The 20682-nt window shown below is 34.8% G+C and overlaps 1 protein-coding gene across 24 annotated transcripts in view; it reads left to right on the top strand.

Annotated features, from left to right (window-relative positions):
- AHI1 (Abelson helper integration site 1) overlaps positions 1 to 20682 on the top strand; it is a 235158-nt gene that overhangs the window by 87225 nt on the left and 127251 nt on the right. For 22 of the 24 annotated variants that reach the window (XR_013377077.1, XR_013377078.1, XR_013377063.1 and 19 more), the window contains one exon: positions 1727 to 1841. Coding sequence is in view for 8 of the 24 variants with exons in the window: in XM_077894075.1 (XP_077750201.1) it covers positions 1727 to 1841 (115 nt within the window). In the remaining 16 variants the exon portion in view is untranslated. Of the gene's footprint in view, positions 1 to 1726; positions 1842 to 7664; positions 9283 to 20682 lie in introns of those variants that run through there. The other 2 variants (XM_077894089.1, XM_077894082.1) reach the window with 1 other exon arrangement.

Genomic DNA, 20682 nt, shown 5'->3' with positions numbered 1-20682 from the left:
TTTTCATTTTTCTTTTATTTTTCTTATATTTATCATTATTATTTCACATATGTGAATAGCACTTTATAATACCAGTTCACCTTTATTGTTCCTCCAGCACATTCCCATTGAAGTATACATACTATTTTTATGTATGTATGCTTTTATTATTGTACTTAAAGTGGAAATAAAGCTCAAAGATGTTAGATGATTTCGTTGTTACTTTAGGTATTGTATTAATATAAATAGTCACCATTAGTTTTTGTCTGTGTTAAATAATGAATCTCGATAGAATTTTTAAAGCTGGATAATTTTTTTATTTCATTATTGTTTTAGATGGATAATTTTTTTAGCACTAATGTGGTATTTGACCCCATCTAACTACTCTGAAAGGTATTTTTTTTAATAAAATGATATCACGAAATGTTTACTGTCTTTAGGACTATACTATCATATAGCCTTAATTAATGGACTTTTTCATTATGTAAAAACATAATGTAAAATATGTTTTATGTAAATATGTAAAACCCTTTGCTTTAACAGAAAAGCTTAACCTAAGATACACCATTTACTGTCACTCTTTTAAAGAAGAGAAGCATTCACAAACATGTAAATGATGAGTCAGATAAAGGACATGTAATAACCACAATCCATGACCATGTAGACATCAAGAGGGAATTTTTAAATGCTAATACAGTGGTAGTCCTCTGTGTGGTTTTAATTACTTTTTACAAAGAGAGAGAAAAGGCGGCTATTTTCATATATTAGTATTTGTATGCCATAAACTATCATTTAGCAGTTTGGCCATTCACAGATTATATTTTGCAGTAAATTAGAAATTCAGATTTTCAAATTTTTCAGAATTAGGTCACATTTTATCGTGATTTTTGACCATGATACTTCCAAAAATAATAAATATATAATAAATAATTTATTAATAATAAACAAGAGACTAGATCTTTGCCAAAATTAATTCTAAGTTACAAGATAACTTTACTAATACACATTTAAAATTTTTTTTGTGACCTGTTCTTTATTTTCCTACAAAAGCTGTAGTTATAATGTACTTGCTACAGGTTTCATTTCTGGAAGACAGTATTGTATTCAGACCATGTTATAGAGCATTGTATGTACTTACAGAAATTTTGCTTGATCATTATTATCAGGATTGTTTTTAACAGTGTCTTACTAATAAGGGTTTTGATGCAATGGGAACTATCTGCTTGGCAAGTGAGGTTATAGATATATTACCTGTGTCACCATGATATATGTTAACATGAATATTATAGGTGTTTTCTGTACAATCTGAAAAGGAAGGACCTGCTAGTTCACAAAATGCTAAAGAAATGTGGCTGTGAGACATTACAACTTTCTTAATTGAAAGTCGGATGTGGAGTCACTTTTAATTTTTGCATGTTTTTCCATAACTTTTAAGATCATTCTTTTTTACGTTATTATTAATGACAATTCCATGATAAGCAAATTTAGTTTGGTAATGCAGATTTACTTTCATAAAGTGATGCTTTAATTACCACTGTACTCCTTCCTTGATAAAAAACTATTCTGTTTTTAAACTTTAAAAACTAAGCATATAAAAAAAAAAAAAACTAAGCATATAAATCATTACCATTTGTTTTGACCTACCATGTGTCCTGGTTTGCATTGTAAGCAAATATTTCTCATCCAGTTTTTGCATCAATAACCCAGGAAATTACACTTTGGTTCTGATTTGCCTTTCCTATTACAGGTCAACAAAAATCTCTCGTTTGCTTCGTCAACCTCCTCGCAGCAGTCTAAGTTAAAACAGTCAGACATGCTTGCCGCTCATCACATTCAACATCAGTTTGGTTTCACTCAGACCGGTGAGCCCCTTTCTTATTTTGAGTATTCTTTTAAATGGTAGATGCTTTTTTTTTTTTTTAAATGAATGTCATTTATTTCACTTCAGAAATACAGCTCATAGCTTTGTAATGGTCATTTTTCACATTTGAATGATGTTGTCCTAGCATCTTTTTTCCTTAAAATCACTGAAGTTATTTCAAAAGCAAGTTTGAATTTGGTAACTTTGATGGTGGATACTCTCAAACTCTATTTTATTGAACCAAAAATAATTTTAAAGTAGCAAAACGTGAATTTTAAATGTGTGTAATATTAAATCTGATTTAATTTCCCTTGGATAAAGGAACCATAGTTGATGGATAATCCCATTTTATAATTCATCTCAAGGAAAGCCAAGATAAAATGCATTTGGGAAGAAACAGGGTACAACCTATTAGTGATGCTGTGTTTCTTCAAAGTTGGCAAATTAATAAAATATGCAAAGAAGCTAGTTACAAAAATCTACATGAATCACTGAGTTGAAACGAACTGTACAGTTGCAAATTTTTAGGCTAATGTTTTAAATTTATTTGAATAAGATTTTCAAAGGATGTCAAAGAAAAAGCATCAAGGTGAGAAAAGTATATTTTGGTAATTAAAGATGACTATTTCTGTTCATTAAACTGTATGCGCAGTATTTTTCTATTGAATGCTTTTAGAAAGATGAGACAGCAGAGAACAAAACAATTATCTTTGACAAAGATTATAATAAACTTGAGTTTCAAAAGATAATTTATTTTCAAAATTTGGGGACTATATTACTGTTACTTTTCTACTTTAAAAGTGCTTGGAGTTTACATATGCAAGCTATTTTAATATTATTAAATGTTTAATATTATTTTAATATTGCTTTATAAGTTACACATTTTAATGAGAACATACTTGGTTTAAGAATTGTTATATTCAGTCTTGGCTGTGCCTTTTAAATCTTCATTTGAAAGTGGAAATGATATTTACATATTTATATTAGATATTGTTGAAGTTCAAGTCACATAGGACATATGAAAACACTCTAAGCATAAGATACCATACTTAAAAACACGATGACTGTATGCATGCTAGCTTTGAAAATACTCTCAATTCTAATTGCTAATCACTATAATAATGAAGTATCCCAAACCTTAGAAATTTTAAATTTAAATTTCTAGTGTTTCATATGTGTGCTAGAAGTTGGAACAATGGCTTTGGTCATTCTTAGGCACAGTAGAGCGCACATGTTGTGTGCCACCCTTTTAGTCTCTTATTCTCTATACCTTAACTAGATACTTGGTTTGGCTTTAGATCATGTCATTTTAATAAGTAGGAGGGAGAAAAGCAGTCTCCACCACTTGATTCCTATCCTCTTCGTGCTGAGGTCTAAAATTACTCTGGGAACAAATCTGTGATTCCACACTTCAGGATCAAAGGCATAGAATGTAAATGGTTGAGTTAATATACTGATTAAAAGTCATTCAAGTGGTGTCTTAAGTTTGTCAGCAAACAAGGTGAAGATAATAGATATAAAATTCTTTCCTATTCCATAAAAGGAAAAATAAGGATAGATAGGAAGCCTTTTGAAATGAGAAGAGGGATTACCACTGAGACACATAAAGAATAAAGGCAAAGCCAGATATGATAAAGGCAAATCTTAGAAATTTCACCATTATACGTAAGTTTTGGTCCATTAACCTTCAGCTTTCCATGGCCATATAGCTCTTGAGTGTAGCATTTACATCATGTGTGTCTATGTGTGTGCACAATCTTAGAAGTATTACCATTAGGCCATATAATACATGGTAACGCTGCTTCCTTTGACTCTTTTAGTTATTAACATGCTTAACCTCCTTTTAAGGCATAGTCTTCCTATAAAATTTGTTTAGATATCATTGTATGGAAGCGTTGTAAAAGCAGAATAGGGAGTCCATTACAAAATGGCCATGATTAAAATGGATTAATTTTATTCATTAAGAAGTTTATCTTTGTGGAAAAGAGTTATGCAATAGGAAACAGGTGAACTAGTTTCTACACCTGGCTCCATCTCTAAGTGACTGTAGAATCTTGAGACATTTTTTCAGGCCTCAGTTTTTCTTATCCCTACAGATAAATGAGGGCTCAGGATTTAGGGAGTTTCTGTCTTTAAAAATTCTGATTCTATTCAGTATTCAAATGAGGTTTATAAAGGGATAAACAGTTAAGTGTTCCTGACTATATGAGAAATCCATTAGGATCTGAAATATAAGACTACAAAAACTGGGGCACCTGGCCTAGTTGGCTCAGTTGATTAAGTATCAACTCTTGATTTCTGGTCAGGTCAAGATGTCAGGGTTGTAGAGGTGAGTCCCACTCCCACCCCATGGAGCCCCATATGGGGCTCTGTGTTCAACTCAGAGTCCACTTGTCCCTCTCCCTCTCTTCCCCCATACATGTGCATGCTCACACATGTGCTCTCTAAAATAAATAAAATCTTTAAAAAGAGGACTACAAAAGCTAATGTAGATAGGATGTTTAAAAATAAAAATCTTACTTGAAAACTGCATAAATATTCAAGTTCTATCTGTAGGTGTTTGGCTTTGTATAGTATAAGGAAAAGCTATTTAACACAGAAGCTAACCTGTATGGGCTCCCTAGTTCCCATGGTAGGAGGCTGAAGAACACGGTTTGATTTTCCTATATGTTACATATGAGTTTCTATACTGTAAGGCTAGACTCCAAAGCAGGTTTGTGGTCTGCAGTAACTTCTGTTAACCTTGATGCAGGGTAAGTTCTAGGTAATGGAGACCGCTAGAAAAGTAACTTTTTCTTCTTTGGTTTGCATTCCTCAGAGTTTGTAGAACAATACCTTTTTTTCATTCTATAATAATTTTAAGTGACTGCTTTGTTGAAGGTCCTTTCTTAAGGATATGGACTAAATATTACTATCTCTACCCTTAAGCAGCCTCTAGTCTGACCAGAGAAAATAATAAGCATGAAACAAATTATGTGAGCATGTGAAAGGTTATAAAATCACAATATAAACATAAGTGTCATTGGTATAAAGAGGGAAAAAACAACCAAGGGCTTTCTCAGATTTTCTAAAAAAAGAGTTGTGTAATTATTTGAGAGACCGCACATGTGCATGCACATGTGGGGGAGGGAGAGAATCTCCAGCAGACACCCCCACTGAGTACAGGGTCTGACACAGGGCTCTACTTCATAACCCATGACATCATGACCTGAGCTGAAACCGAGTTGGATTCTCAACCAGCTGAGATACCCAGGCGTCCTGTCCTGAGTGTTCTCAGATTTTATATGTCCAAACAAAACTCATACCCCAAACCCTTTCTTCCACCTCCTCTTTCCCTGCTACACACCACAGCTTCCCAGTCCCAGCACTCTGACCACATTTACCCAGTTGTTCAGGTAAAACCAGGAGCCATTTTTTAGTCATTTATTTCCCTACCACTTCCCTACTTCTGCTCTTATTTCTTAGTTCATTTTCCCCATAGCAGCTGAAGTGATTCTTTAAAAAATGTTACTTCCCTGCTTAAAACTCTTAAATGTCTTCCTGTTACAATTAAAATGATTTTCAGAGTGTTTACCCTGTCTTATAAAACTTTCCAAGATCATGCCTCTGTCTTGCTGTTGACTTTATCAGCAGAGGGCGATTAGGAGTCCATGCCAAGTGAGTAAAAAAAAAAAAAAGAGTAACTGAACATAGACTTTGAAGGCAGGTTGACTTGACTAGAGCAGTTGACTCTTAGTTAGCTGAAAGAAATGCTGAGGTGGATGTGTTTAGGAAGAACTGAGTCTGTAAAGGTAGACTGGGGTCAAATTCCTCCTGAGGAATTCATATTTTATTTTCTAGATAAATGAGCTGTCCAAAGGTATAAGTATGAAAGACATATGATAAAATCTTTTTTAAAAAAACACATCTGATAACTGAGTGGGGAATGGGTTAGAGAGGAAAAAAGCTCAATAGAACTCTTATGAGATACTTTAAGAACTATTCATTAGGCTATTACTACGGGTTCTTAATTACAAAGGAATCAATCTGGTAATCCTGTTAATCCTATTGAAGTTAAAACTGTAAATCTTTCCCTGAGTAACTTTCATGAGAAACAAAATTTTACAGTTTTGTCAGTTATACTTTAAAAATGTGGGGGGAATAAAAGAAAATTGTAATTTTAACATTTTAGGTTAAACTGTAGGATATAGGTCATAATGCCTCACCATGTAGAGCACATGTTTTACTAAATCTCAAAACTGTGTCCATACTTCTTTAGTGTAATGAAGAAGATCTCTAGAACAATATCAGGAACTTGTGTTTGTAAAAAAACAAAAACAAAATGATAAAGTACTTTCTCATACATTCTCATTTGATCCTCAATAAAACTTGCTGAGAAGTAGGGTAAACATTAAAATCATACAGAGTGGAATTTTTCTAGAGCTTCTAGAACCATAAAACTTTTGCTACTCAGCCCCTTTACAGTGAAAGTGAGAGGCAGAGAGGCTGGCTGGTCAGAGTCCATGTAGCTGGAATTATCTTAAAACATGATCTCCTCACTCATAGCTCAGTCCTTCTCATCCTACAGAACTAAACTGCCTACTCCCAGTGGAGGGCACGAATGCAAGAGGTGGAAAGGGCTGCCAGCTCAGGACCTTCCGTGAGGCTGTCCCTGGAGCCACTCCTTCATTCCTGGCCCAGTGACCTCCCTGTCTGCCCCATGGGCCCACTGGCTGTTGGTGGTGTCTTTTGTTACCAGCTTTGGAGGCCTATGATCTACTGTAGAGTAATAACCCGGCCGGTACTGACTCTGTGGAACAGATGCAGGTGTTAAAATTGAGGTGTAAAGCAGGTATTTCCTAAGGATTAATCAACCTATTTTTTATTGGACCTTTAAATATAATTCTGTATTTGCTAGTTATTAGGTTTTTTAAAGATTTGGTTCCAGTGAGACTGTGGTATTTAAGGCTCCACTCAAATCAGAGAAATTTTGTTCTGTGATCATTTATCTGAATCCCAGATCCCATTGAGTCATCTCAAGAGTTTTTATGGAAGTAAATTTTAAAACGTGGATCATTTAGCAAAAAGTAGAATGAATTCCTGTTATGGGGTGGGGGGGAAATTAACAGGAAGTGCTTATTCTGTTGGCAGTGAGGTAGTTGTATCATCTTTGCACATTTCTATTTGAAGGACAGCATGTTTCATTTTTTTGTACTTAGCAGGTCTTTTCACAGCATGGCTTGAAATTAAATTTATTTCATATTCAGTAGATCAGTTGGGTCATATAAAATATGAATCATTTTATTAATATGTCTTTATTAATATAATTTTTATATCATTTTAAATTGTGGACTTGGAGTTTGATGGGGAAAACAGAATGTGACATGGTTTTTAAAAACAATCAATAGCTTCTGTCTTCTCCATATTTTGTTTGCATCTTCCATTAGCCCATATAAACATATACTAAACTTTATAGCCAACCATTTAACCTCATCCTAAGTGAGGTTAAGTCAACCATTAATCTCATTCCAAATAGGCAAAGTATTTGATTTAAACATAATCAAATGATTCGGATGACTTCAGTATTGGTTAAGAGATGTCAAGTTAACTTTTTTGCATCTACATATTTTTGAAGAATGTATTTTTTCACTGATTTTTGCATATCTTTGACAAGGATACACTTACTCCCTTGACCAGTTCTTAAAATTAGGAGCCACTTTCCAGTTAAAATTTATTTTTAGTGTTTTCAAGATTTCAGTATCTCTTAAGGTTTTAATTTTTTATGGAAAAATACAAAACTTTGGGGGTGCTCGCGTGGCTCATTCGATTAATGTCTGCCTTTCAGGTCATGATCCCAGGACTCCAGGATCCATTCAGCCCCCTATTCAGAGCAGGGAGTCGGCTTCTCCCTCTTCCTCTTCCTCTGCTCATCTGCTTGCTCATGTGCATTCTTTCTATCCCTCTCTCTCTCTAATAAATAAAATCTTCAAAAAGAAAAATGCAAAACTTTTAATAATAGTATCACTGAAATCTAAAATGAATCCTGGGTCATAGTTTCACCAAGGTTTTGTGATATCATTATATAATCCATTTGTAGAAGGTACATTACATCTAAGTTGGAAACATGATGCTTCTTGTATTTCAAAATAAGGAAAAGAAAACAGTTTGGCAAAAAATGGGAGTTAGAGTGACCCTGAATAAACATAGCTGATGGCAAAGGGGGGTTTCCATTTTAAGGAAGGTAAAACGAACTTCAAAGAACATTCTTATGTTATCAGAATTAGTAGTTTTCTAATAGCATTACTTAACTTTAAACTGTTGATTGGAAGATGTTTTATTGAATTCTGATTTCAAACTTCCAGAATTCTAAGATTTCAATTCAGGTGAAAGGAATCAATTCACTGTCTCAGATAAAGATGTCCGCAGAGGGGATCCCTGGGTGGCTCGGGTTTGGCGCCTGCCTTCAACCCAGGGTGTGATCCTAGAGTCCCAGGATTGGGTCCCATGTCGGGCTTCCTGCGTGGGGCCTGCTTCTCCCTCTGCCTGTGTCTCTGCTACCCCCCCCCCCCGTGTGTGTCTCTAATGAATAAATTTTAAAAATCTTAAAAAAAAAAGAGATGTCTGCAGAATTGATTTTCTGTAGACAGATGTCCATAAATGTGCTTTATGGTACTAAAAATCAAAATTGTTTTTACTATGCAGTTTTTAAAAGCAAGAAAACAACCACTTCTCTGAAGTCAGCACGTGTGCATTATGGTGCTGCAAAAAGCACTGGACCTGGGGTCCAGAAGAACAGGAGCCCTAATTGTACCACTTCCCAGCTGTTCTCTTGGCTAATAACTGCCTTTATCTCTTCCAGGTATATTAGCTCTGTTTTCTACTTCATATGAATTTTCTACTTCATGGAATTGTGAGGATCAGAAAAAATATTTTAAAACTTTGCAATCCATAAGAAACTCTAAGAATAAATGACATGAGATTTTATAGGAGATTCTTTTGATATTTTTTTGAAGTTTGAAATCATGCAGTTTGTATTGTGGTCAAAGGAATAGAGGAAGTCAAAACATGATTTAATAAAATGTGTCAAGTAATATTATAGGAAAAAGAATGTGTCAAAGAGGCAATAATGGATCTAGAATTTTCAGAAGCATGCCCAAAAAGACATTAAGATGAAGTAATTTTAAGAAGAAAATTTTCAAGCAAGCATCTCAAACTTAAATAATCCACTGGAACCCACTTAGTTTTTGAAACTTTGGCTTTTGGGCAGCCCCGGTGGCTCAGCAATTTAGCGCCACCTTCAGCCCAGGGCATGATCCTAGAGACCCAAGATGGAGTCCCATGTCAGGCTCCCTGCATGGAGCCTGCTTCTCCCTTTGCCTGTCTTTGTCTCTCTCTCTCTCTCTTGCTCTCTCTCTCTCTCATGAATAAATAAATAAAATCTTAAAAAAAAAAAAAAAAAAAAACCTTTGGCTTTCCTCATAAGTACCAGTCAACACAAAAGCCCTGGGGATATGAGACCATTTTCATACTTGAATTTTTCTGGAGACTGAGCAAATGACCTTGATTTCATGGATTTTTTTTCTTTTTTTCACTATTTTATATTCCCCTTCCACAAAGACTGAGATATCATTTGTTAGATTTTTTGTTGTTGTTGCCTGTATTTGGATTCTCAAAAATTGATGTTTGATTGGTACAATAGAGATACAAGGTGCCATTTTAGTCACCAGTATCAGTATATTACTAAAATAAGTATCCAGTGATCCAACTTAACCCATTTGTTAAAGATTGAAACTTTAATTGTAACAGAAGCCCCTATATTTTCTGAGTAACAAATATTACTTGAATTATTAAAGTGTTTCTTTGTTGTTAACTATTTCCTAGCCAATTATTTTCTAAGAAGCTATTTTACATCATATTTATACATATGGTGTAGGTTTCAACCTTACAGTTTTCAGCCTTTTTTATCTGTTAAAAATAGAAAATTTTAAGCTTTTTTTTTTTTTTCAGTCACATCTCTCTGTGTGTGAGGGGGTGTATGTTTTGTTGAAGAATCTATTAAATTTAGTTGAAATAAATTGTAGCGTTTGCCCAGTAGGTTAATTTTAAAAGTAAAATAATTATATTAACATTCACTGAAAAGTAAAAGGAAGGCAACTGAAAGCCATTAACCATAAGAAATTAAAATGAGATCCCATTGGAGATGCCTGGGTGGCTCAGTGGTTGAGTGTCTGTGTTTGGCTCAGGGCATGATCCCAGGGTTCTGGGATTGAGTACTACATCGGGCTCCCTGTGAAGAGCCTGATTCTCCTCTGCCAATGTCTCTGCTTCTCTCTCTGTGTCTCTCATGAATAAGTAAATAAAATCTTTAAAAAAAAAAATGAGATCCCAACTCAACACCCAAGAAATAAACAATCTAATCATGAAATGGGCAAAAGACACGAACAAAAATTTCACCAAAGAAGAGCTACACATGGCCAACAAGCACATTAGCCAATGCTCCGCATCACTTGCCATCAGGGAAATAAAAATTAAAGCTACAATGAGATACCACCTCACACCAGTCAGAATAGTGAAAATTAACAAGACAGGAAATAACAAATGTTGGAGAGGTTGTGAAGAAAGGGGAACCCTCTTGCACTGTTGGTGGGAATGTGAACTGGTATAGCCACTGAAAAACTGTGTGGAGGTTCCTCAGAGAGTTAAAACTAGAGCTACCCTACAACCCAGCAATTGCACTACTGGGGATTTACCCCAAAGATACAGATGCAATGAAATGCCAGGACACCTGCACCCCGATGTTTATAGCAGCAATGTCCACAATAGCCAAACTGTGGAAGGAGCCTCGGTGTCCATTGACAGATGAATGGATAAAGAAGATGTGGTCTATGTATACAATGGAATATTACTTAGCCATCAGAAAGTACAAATACCCACCGTTTGCTTCGACGTAGATGGAACTGGAGGGTATTATGCTGAGTGAAGTAAGTCAATCGGAGAAGGACAATCATACGGTGTTTCACTCATACAGAGAATATAAAAAATAGTGATAGGGTTTATAGGGGAAAGGAGAGAAAATGAGTGGGAAAAATTAGAGAGGGTGACAAACCATGAGAGACTCCTAACTCTGGGAAACAAACAAGGAGTAGTAGAGGGGAGGTGGGCGGGAGGATGAAGTGACTGGGTGATGGGCACTTAGGGGAGCACTTGACGGGATGAGTACTGGGTGCTATACTATGTGTTGGCAAATTGAACTTTAATATATATATAGAGAGAGAATATATATATATATAAATGAGATCCCATTTATTTATTAAAAATGAAAACTACAGGGGATCCCTGGGTGGCTCAGGGGTTTAGCGCCTGCCTTTGGCCCAGGGTGCGATCCTGGAGTCCCGGGATGGAGTACCGCATCGGGCCGCCAGCATGGAGCCTGCTTCTCCCTCCTCCTGTGTCTCTGCCTCTCTCTCTCTCTCTCTCTCTCTCTCTGTCTATCATAAATAAATAAATCTTTAAAAAAAATTTTTAAAAATGAAAAATACATAATTGTATCCTAATGCTGCCAGAGTACATGCCAGACCACTGAATTTGCATTTTATAGTTATTCTGATGTTTACCTTTTCTAAAACTTTCCAGTTGATGTATTAACAACTTCTTAATTTGTCTTTTTTTTATTTTGAAGGTTTATAGAATATATTAGCATATAGCATCCTTTTTGAAAAGACCACGTGTAAATCTTTTGAGAGCATAGATAGTTAAACAGCTGCTGTAGTATAGATGGCTCTGAAATATGAAAACTAATTTCAGAAGACATTCAGTCACAAACTTATATAGGAAGAAATATGTAAACTAACCACTTTTGTTATATATGTGACAAATACAATCATCACCATGCTTGAGCTTTAACTTCCTGAAAGAAGCTCCTGTATTTTACTCCCTGTCTTATTTCTGATGACAGCATTACCATTTTTTAGGTAGAAACTGCAGACCCATCTTTGACTCCTCATCCTTTCCTCTAACTAGGCAGTCTCAGAGCCCTCTCATTTCTTTATTCTAAATCTTTCTTAATTCACCAACAGTCCTTTTGATCTTTATGATCTCATTCTTGTCCTGTTTGTTCCTTTTTTTCTAGTGTCAGAGTTTTGTGGGTATCATTACATCTTAAATCTCTCTAAGTTCTTTTCTCTGAATTCGTATTTTCCTCTGTGCTCATTTTCTTTTTTTTTTTTTTAATATTTTTTTCTTTATTTATTTATGATAGTCACACAGAGAGAGAGAGGCAGAGACACAGGCAGAGGGAGAAGCAGGCTTCATGCACCGGGAGCCTAATGTGGGATTCGATCCCGGGTCTCCAGGATCGCGCCCTGGGCCAAAGGCAGGCGCCAAACCACTGCGCCACCCAGGGATCCCCCTCTGTGCTCATTTTCATCTATTTATGTATCCTAGGTCTTTCTTTTATGCTAGTGGTTTTTCCTTTATTTCTGACGATCCGTGGTATCTGTCTCTTTTTTAAAAATGAAGGACTGGGTACAAAGACGGTGTCCCTCTTCTGTTGTGTAAGTAGCTCTATTATCTCCCTTTTTTGTTCACTTTAGCAGAAACCCTCTTGAGAACTTTGTATATATAGCTAAAACATATTAACTGGCAGCTTATATTTAGGATAAGCAAGCAAGATAAATGAATTCACCTATGAGGCTGTTAGACTCATTGCCAGAATGAGAATAAGTGGGATAACCGTATTCGCTGTAGAAGACTTCATTCTTCCCAAAGGGTATGTTCAATAATATTTTTAGGAACAATTCCACTGGTTTATTTTTTATATTTTAATCTTTTTTCCTATGGTTAGTGCTCAGCAGCATCCATTTTATATGGGTTCTGCAGCCTGCTTGGCCTTAGTGTTTTACATACAAATCTTCCAATTTTTTTCTCCTGGGTTTTGTTTTGTTTGGCCCCTACCAAGTACACTATTTGTGTGTTCACAGGTCCTGAGTTTTGTTGTCCAGATATATTCTCTATCTACTGCAGCCCACCATAATGTTTTCAGGCAGACGTTTCTAATCACTTTACGTCCTCTACAAATTTGTTGAAATCTCTAACCTGTTTTTTTCAGGCTCACCAGTGACTTTCACATTGCCCATTCCTATGGTCAGCTCTTTGTGTTTATCTTACTTGACCTATTGACAGTACTTGATACATTCTATGGCTTCTTAATACACTGGTTTCTGGGATACCACATTCTTCATTTTCCTTTTATCTCATTCTGCATTCTCTTTAGCTGTTTTCTTCCTCTTCTATGTCTTATTAGATTGTTCCACTGCAATCTGATCTTCTTTTATTCCGTATATATAATTATATATATGCACATTTCCTTGGTGTTCTCTTGACTTTAAATAAACCCTGTATGCCAATGTTTTATCCTTCCTCAACTCTAGGCCTGCAGAGTTTAAAATAGTAGCCTCTAGCCTCATGTACCCATTGATACTTGAAATGTAGCTAGGGTGACTTGGTAACTAAGTTTTAATTATATTTCATTTCAGTTTTTAAATATAAATAGCCATGTATGGCCAGTGGCTATCATGTTGGACAGTTCAAACTTATAAAATCTACTTCTATATAAATCTTCATTCTCAACACCAGACAGATCACGTTACAATATAAAATATAGATTACTGTTTTTTTAAATTTAAAACACATAATATTTTTAATATTAAAACTTCCTTGACTGTAATGTTGAAAATGTCATAGTATTTCATCATCATGATTGTAGAAAGGTTATTAATAAGCAGTATTGAGGTGTGGGGCACCTGAGTGGCTCAATCAGTTAAGCATCCAACTCATGATTTTGGCTCAGGTCATGATCTGTAGGGTTATGAGATTGAGCCCTGTGTGGGGCTCCCCTGTCAGCAGGGAGTCTGCTTCAGATTCTTTCCATCTCCCTCTGCCCCTCCATCTGCACACCCTCTCTAAAATAAATAAATGAATCTTTATAAAAATAAATAATATTGATGTTAATTTTAATAGGGGGTCTACAGTTTTCTTATTCTTCATATTTAAATCAATACATGACATTCTGCTTACACTTAGCTGAGAAGTCAGTGACACTGAAGTTAGATCCAGATTCTGTTAGTTATGCTATGACCTGGAGCAAATTATTTCATCTTAGCGACTTGTCATTTGAAAATAGGGGATGGGAAAGTGTTTACTGCAAGTGAAAGTTTTTAAATACCAACTATGCTTGACTTAAAATGCACTAGGAGTTATAGATAGTATCTTTATGACTATATTCAGAGCTATTTTAATCATTGAACTTTTTATTTTAAATTTACCTAACTTCCCACTAAATTTTAGAAAGAAAAATCACTATGTTCTTAGAATTAGACTTAGTGAATGTCTTGTTAAAATCCAAATTCCTCTAGTACATATACATGTTTTCAAAATACAGTTTCTAGGCATACTGATTAAAGCGTTTCCATGACAAAAGTGATTTTTATTTTATATTTCTAAAGTAGGAGAATTAGAAATTTTCAGGTTCTTTATCAGAACATAATTTACATCATGATGAAAGTAGTGAATGTTTGTGATTTATTTACTGCTGTGCCTCCAGGGTAAAATGAAACTGTCAGTAATCAATTCACTCAAAGATGATTAAAGGAAGAATTACAGTTTTATTTGTCTGTACCCGTGAAGGGGAGAAGGGCAGGTTATAAAATGGATAAATTACTTTTGACCAGGGATAACTTTATTCTTCTACAGTTTGAGAATAAGACTACATTTAATGTTATTTAATATGAACCATAAGATGCATTTTACTATTTTTATAATCTCAAACCAAAATTGACAGTTTTTCCATTTCTAAGGCAGTAAGACATCCAAAATGATTTTATTGTAGGGTATATGTCCATATATATAGTTTTTAAAGTAGATTTTTTTCATAACTTTTTTCCAACAATAAACTTAATGGATGGCTTTGAAGGAAATAAGTACTCCATAATTTTGACATCTTTCTTCAAATGTAGATAATACTTTGAGTCTTTCAGTATTATAGTGAATATATCTGTATATCAAAATGTGTACACCTCTGATAATAAAAAAATATTTTTGTGTTTAAAATAAAAGGTCAAATTTGACTCCACATTAATCATATTTACTCATTCCTTCCCTTGATGTACCTATACATGTTCCACGTCACCGTTCACCTCAGTCTTCATGTTCTATGATGCTAGGAGAAATGATGAATTTTAAAAACTAGTAATTATTTTTTTATTTACTAACTTTGCTTAGTGTGGTCACTGCTTGGAACCAGGGAAACAGTTCTCCATGTTTACTCCCTAGGTCAGGGAGATGAAATGAAATCCCATTTATATCATAACAATAATAATTTTCGTTTCCTTGTAAATTCCAGTGTCCCAAAATAACTTTAAAAAAATTAAGTCTATGACAAAACATATTTCAATTTTTAAACATATTAGTTTGTGTCTACTAAAGGCCCTAGAAATTTAGAGGAAAACTAGAAATTTGGAGGAAGAAGGCTATCCAAATTATATTCTTATTTACTCTTAGCTTGTTCTATATAAGACCATATTCGGAATAGCCTTAAGGTTTCCTTTAGACTAGCTAAGTGCATACTTTTGCATTTTGTGGTTTAGTCAGTTTGGTCTGGATAGCAAACAGTCTGTGATATCATAGAATTTACTGGTAATGTTTTCTGGAAATGAATATCCATCACTTATTGAAAATGTCAGCTAACAATGGAAATTAGGTTTAGGAACCAGTCCTTCTGGTAATGATAGAGATGTGTAGATAATGTTGATTTGTATTTTCCAGAATTTTAAAAGTGTGTTTTCAGGAAGCTTTTTCCTTGAATGAAAAGTGAATGAAAATGTGAAGAATTACTCTCTGTGTTGTTCTTAGTCAGCAACTTGCCTGCAAGCCTGAGAGCAAAGTTGATGACAAATATAGCAACTAAGAAATGACTAAATGGAGTGACTGGTCATATTTTAAAAATAATTTAAGAAGTTTTTACATTGTAAATGTCCAATAAGTAAAAAGTAGAACATTGTTCTAATTTCAGGCAATTTCCTTTTTTTTTTTTCAACTTTCTCCCCTGAAAAATATTCAACTGTAATTTTATAAAGAATAAAAACTGACAGCGGTTTTTGACTAGTGTCCATCTTTTTTAGCAGAACCAGAAATACTGTATTTTAGCAGAAGAATCCTAACAAAACCTGTTACTCATTTTAAAAAGTAAAAACTTTTGTATGCTTTATCAAAAACTGATTCATACAGTTGGTCAACCAGTGTTTATAGAGAGCCAGTGTTTGTGGTGTCAGGGACTGTGCCAAACCCTGGGAGAAATGGAAGATGAAAGACTGCCCTCAGAATCTACGCAGTCCAGTTAAAGAATTCAGAGGGCAGAGAAATAGTTACAGTAAATGGAGTTGAGTTCAACAGGAGATAAGGGTAAAACAATAAGGGAGCACAGACAGGAATCAGACTGCTTAAATTTATCATCCTTATGAAATGCACTTAGTTTCATGGCCTTACTTAGAATTCCATGTCACCTATTCAATATAGAACAGTGTTGTCTATTTAAGAGTCATCCAAATGACAGTTTAGAACTAGGAATCTGAATTTTGATGCTGATCTTTTACAAGACCAATATGTCACAAGTCATGTAATAACCTGTATTACTATATCTTCAAATCTGCCCACCAGGGGTGTTCTGGGAATGAATGAATATTTATGAAGCACTCCAGTTTCTTTCCTATTAATATGTGTGGCTCTGTGTGTGTTGTGTATACTTCTTTTGAAAGGAACCAAGTCACATCTCACAGCTATTAAGTTTTGTCAAGGCAAAGTAGGTAGTGAGTAGGTGTATTTTGGCCAATTCAGAGTCAACAAAGTTTGAGGTGTTTTTATTTGGTGCAGGGATAGAGGTCTCTTGTTTTTCTATTTTTTCTTCTTTATTTTTATAGTAAAATTATGAGGCTTGATACTTAGTGTCATCTCAGTCTTTTTAATCTGTAGATTTTCAAGATTTAGCAGAGTTGAAAGTAAAACATATTAGCAACTAATATTAAAGGCAGTTATAAATGCACAGTATAACCGGCAAATTAATCTTAATATTCATGAAACTTTTATAGGGAAAAGGTTGTTGTAGCATAATAAGCATATTTTTTAAAAATGACTTTGCTTTGAGTTATGGAAGATGTCTTCTAAATCAACATGCTTATGTTCAAAATCTAAATTTATTACCTCTCCCTAGAATTTAAATTATATACTTTATGGATAGACCTAAGAAAATGAGCTCTCACCTTCCTACATTCTGAGTAGTAAAATAGATGAAAATATTTTTTTCTGTTATTAAATCTTTTCTCATTTTAACTTTGTTCTTTTAAGTTTTTTTGTTTTAGTTTTTAATTCTAAAGGATGTTTAATTCTTGTATGTGCAGATACTAGGAATGCAGGAGTCACTCATACATTTAAGAAGTATCCAGTGATTACTTACTTTGTCTGGGGCACTGTTACAGGTGTTATATGAATGTATCAGTAAACAGAGCAGGTAAAAATCCATACCCTTGTTCACTTTACCTCCAGTGAGAGAGGCAGACAGTGAGGAAATAAGTATAGAATAACAAGCAAGGGAGGGAAGGGAGATAAATAAAGTGAACAAGGGAGTGAGATTATGTTGATGTTTTAAATACGGTCGTCAAGGAAAATGTCACAAGGAAGCTGACAGTTGAGCAAAATTTTGAAGAAGAAAAAAGGCCATATCATCTGAGAGAATAGCATCCCAAGCAAGATTTCAAGTCAGTAATATGCCTGCTGTGCATTTTGAAGAACAAAAAGGCCAATGTGGCTAGAGTAGGAGGAATGAGGGGAAAGTAGGAGACAGTGAGGCCAGAGAAGTAGCAGGGGGTCAGACTGCACAGAATCCGATCTAAATAAAATGCAGACTGATGCCCATTTTCTAGCACGGGCAGAATTCACAAAATACATTTTTTCTAAAGTGGAGGGTGTTTGGAATCTTAGAGTTTGATACTTTCTAAGTAAGAACAATGAATAGGGCACTGGGTGGCTCAGTGGTTTAGCGCCACCTTCGGCCCAGGGCGTGATCCTGGAGACCCAGGATCGAGTCCCATGTTGGGCTCCCTGCATGGAGCCTGCTTCTCCCTCTGCCTGTGTCTCTGCCTCTCTCTCTCTCTCTCTCTCTCTCTCTCTCATATGAATAAATAAATAGTAAATAAAATCTTTAAAAAAAAAAAGAACAATGAATAAAGTGAACTAGAGAATGCATATGGTATAGTGACAAATCCTAATAGAAGGCACTATTTAAACTTAACTGTATCAGATCGAAGACTAATAATCATAAAAGGTGTTGGAGGGGGGCGCCTGGGTGGCTCAGTTAAGTGTCTGCTCAGGTCAAGATCCCCAGGGTCCTGGAATTGAGCCCCACTTTGGTTCCCTGCTCAGCAAGGAGTCTGCTTCTGCCCTTGCCCCTCCCCTGCTTGTATTCTCTCTCACTCTCTCTCTCAAATAAATTAATAAAATATTTTAAAAATAAATAAATAAAAGGGGTTAGGGCATTCCAGCTAGGAAAGTGAGTTAAAAAGTTATTTTAACAATTGAGGTGGGAGAATGACACTGAAGTAAGAAAATAGAGATGTTTAATTATTAAGTATTAGAGATTTGAAATGCAAGTGATAAAGGATAGAGAGGTAGAATTTGAGGGTATCTTAGGCTTCTGATTTTGGCAATCCATTGGCAAAAATCCATTGACAATCCATTGACAAAAAAAATCCATTGACAAAAATTCTAGAAATACTGGAAAAATAAGGAGTTATATTTTGGATATATTGAGTTTAAGATGCCTGGAAGACATCCAGAGCAAGGTATCTAGTAGCTTGCTGATTCATTTGGACCTCATTTATTAAATATCCTGCTATGAGTCAGGCTCCGTTCTAGGAACTAGACTGCATACTTTGAAATATGGGGGTGGAGTATAGAGATTAAGGAGTCAGTGGTGTATGTCTAGTCCTTGAATCCATAGGAATTAACAAGATAAGCGGAAGAGGCTATTAAATGAAAAGAAGCCAAGAGACTAAGAACCATTAGGATGACCATGAGATTGATGGCTTGGATGCTTGCTACCCAAAAGATGGTCAAGGAAAAATTGAGGACACAGGCAATTACGAGAAGTTTCTTTTGGTGCTATATGTCTTTTTTTTTTTTTAATTATTCACTTCAGTAATAAATTTTAATTTAAAAGAAACGCCTGAATTATGATAGTATATCTTTTATCTCTTTTTCTTCTTTTTTTATCTTTTTTTCAAGATTCTATAACATTATTGCTAAAATAACATTAAAGACTTAAAATATTAAGTTATATTTTAAGGATTAAACACATGGAATTAAAGTATTTTGACCTTGTGTATATAGCAAATATGTAACATAATTATATTAGAAACATAACTATTCTCAGATTGAATATCTAGAGCATGTCACAAAGGATATAATTTGGACATACTTCAGTCTCCTGTTAGAGTTTACTGGAGATATATGTCAAATACTAAAAATTACATGTGGGTTTTGGTAGTAAATAAGTTCTGTAGGATTTTGAGTGATATTTGGTTAGCACAATTAAATTATTTGGTATCAATTTAAAAGTTAAGAATACGCTAACATATATTCATTGAATCAATTTCATTTTTTATTAATATTTGGGAAAAAGTAGCACAGGTCATTGGAGACTGAAGAGATCTTTCAAAAAGGTGTGAGGCTTAAACTGAAGCACATAGACCGTAATTTAGTCTTTATGCTCACTTTTTTAGCAGGGCTAAAACCAGGAGCCCTATTGTCTGACAGATACAATCCACACCATAGAGCTACTCACTTATCCCTGCTTGATTTGTACTTCTTCAGAATCATTAATTTACCAGTCTCAAATGTTAGGGACCCCTTTCCCTCCTCAGTGCTCTACTCATTCATGTTTACATACCCTTGATGAGTGGGTCACTGTCTATTTCCATAACTAACACAGGAAAACCTACTGATTTGTGGTTTTGTATATTCACTGTGCTTTACCTCTGTGGTCTGTATAGGCATCCAGACTTTGTAGACTCAGGGCCCTCAGCCTTTGATGTTTCTGAGTTTGGGAGAATTTTTTTCATATAATGTATGAAACATAGTGTTCAAAGAATGTTCTCTTTCCACAATCTGAAATATATACCCAGTAAATAGATGGCTTCCCATAGGATCCTGAACAAGCCCAATATAAAATAAATACTAACATTTTAGTGGACTAGGCGAGGATAAGTTACTTTAAGATTCACATTTATTAAAAATTTATTTTTAGCTGAATATTTAGGGAAATATTCAGAATATGGGATGATTATACCACTGGAGAATCTGTAGCCTGTTTTGCCTTAAGATATTTTTAACTCTTATTTTCTGTATTTGTGTATTCAGTCATTCAACAGGCCTTTATTGAATATAAACTGTATGACATAGCAACTGAAGATTTATTAAACATCGTAAGGAAAATACTGTGATGAAAGATTGCACAGGAGTGCTAAGGGAGGGAAGAAATGGGGAGGGGTATATGAATCAGAGTCAGGACAGGAGAATATCATAAGCTGGTTCCTAGAGAACATAATGTTTGACCTGAGCTTTAAAGGATGTCTAAGAAATAACTCAGCTTAGAAGGAGGTGTCAGAAAGGGAGAGGGCTTAGGTGCACTCTGACTGGAGTAAAGAATGTGAAGCTGGAAGAATGGCAAGAGTAAGTAACCACAAAGGAGGATGGTTAGTGAGCTAAGCACTAGCTATGTCCTGAAGGGCTTTCTGTGCCATTTTTTTATAAGCAGT

This window comes from Canis aureus, chromosome 1 (genome assembly GCF_053574225.1).
Source record: "Canis aureus isolate CA01 chromosome 1, VMU_Caureus_v.1.0, whole genome shotgun sequence".
Classification (NCBI taxonomy): Eukaryota; Metazoa; Chordata; class Mammalia; order Carnivora; family Canidae; genus Canis; species Canis aureus.
This window is presented reverse-complemented; position numbering and strand designations above follow the sequence as displayed.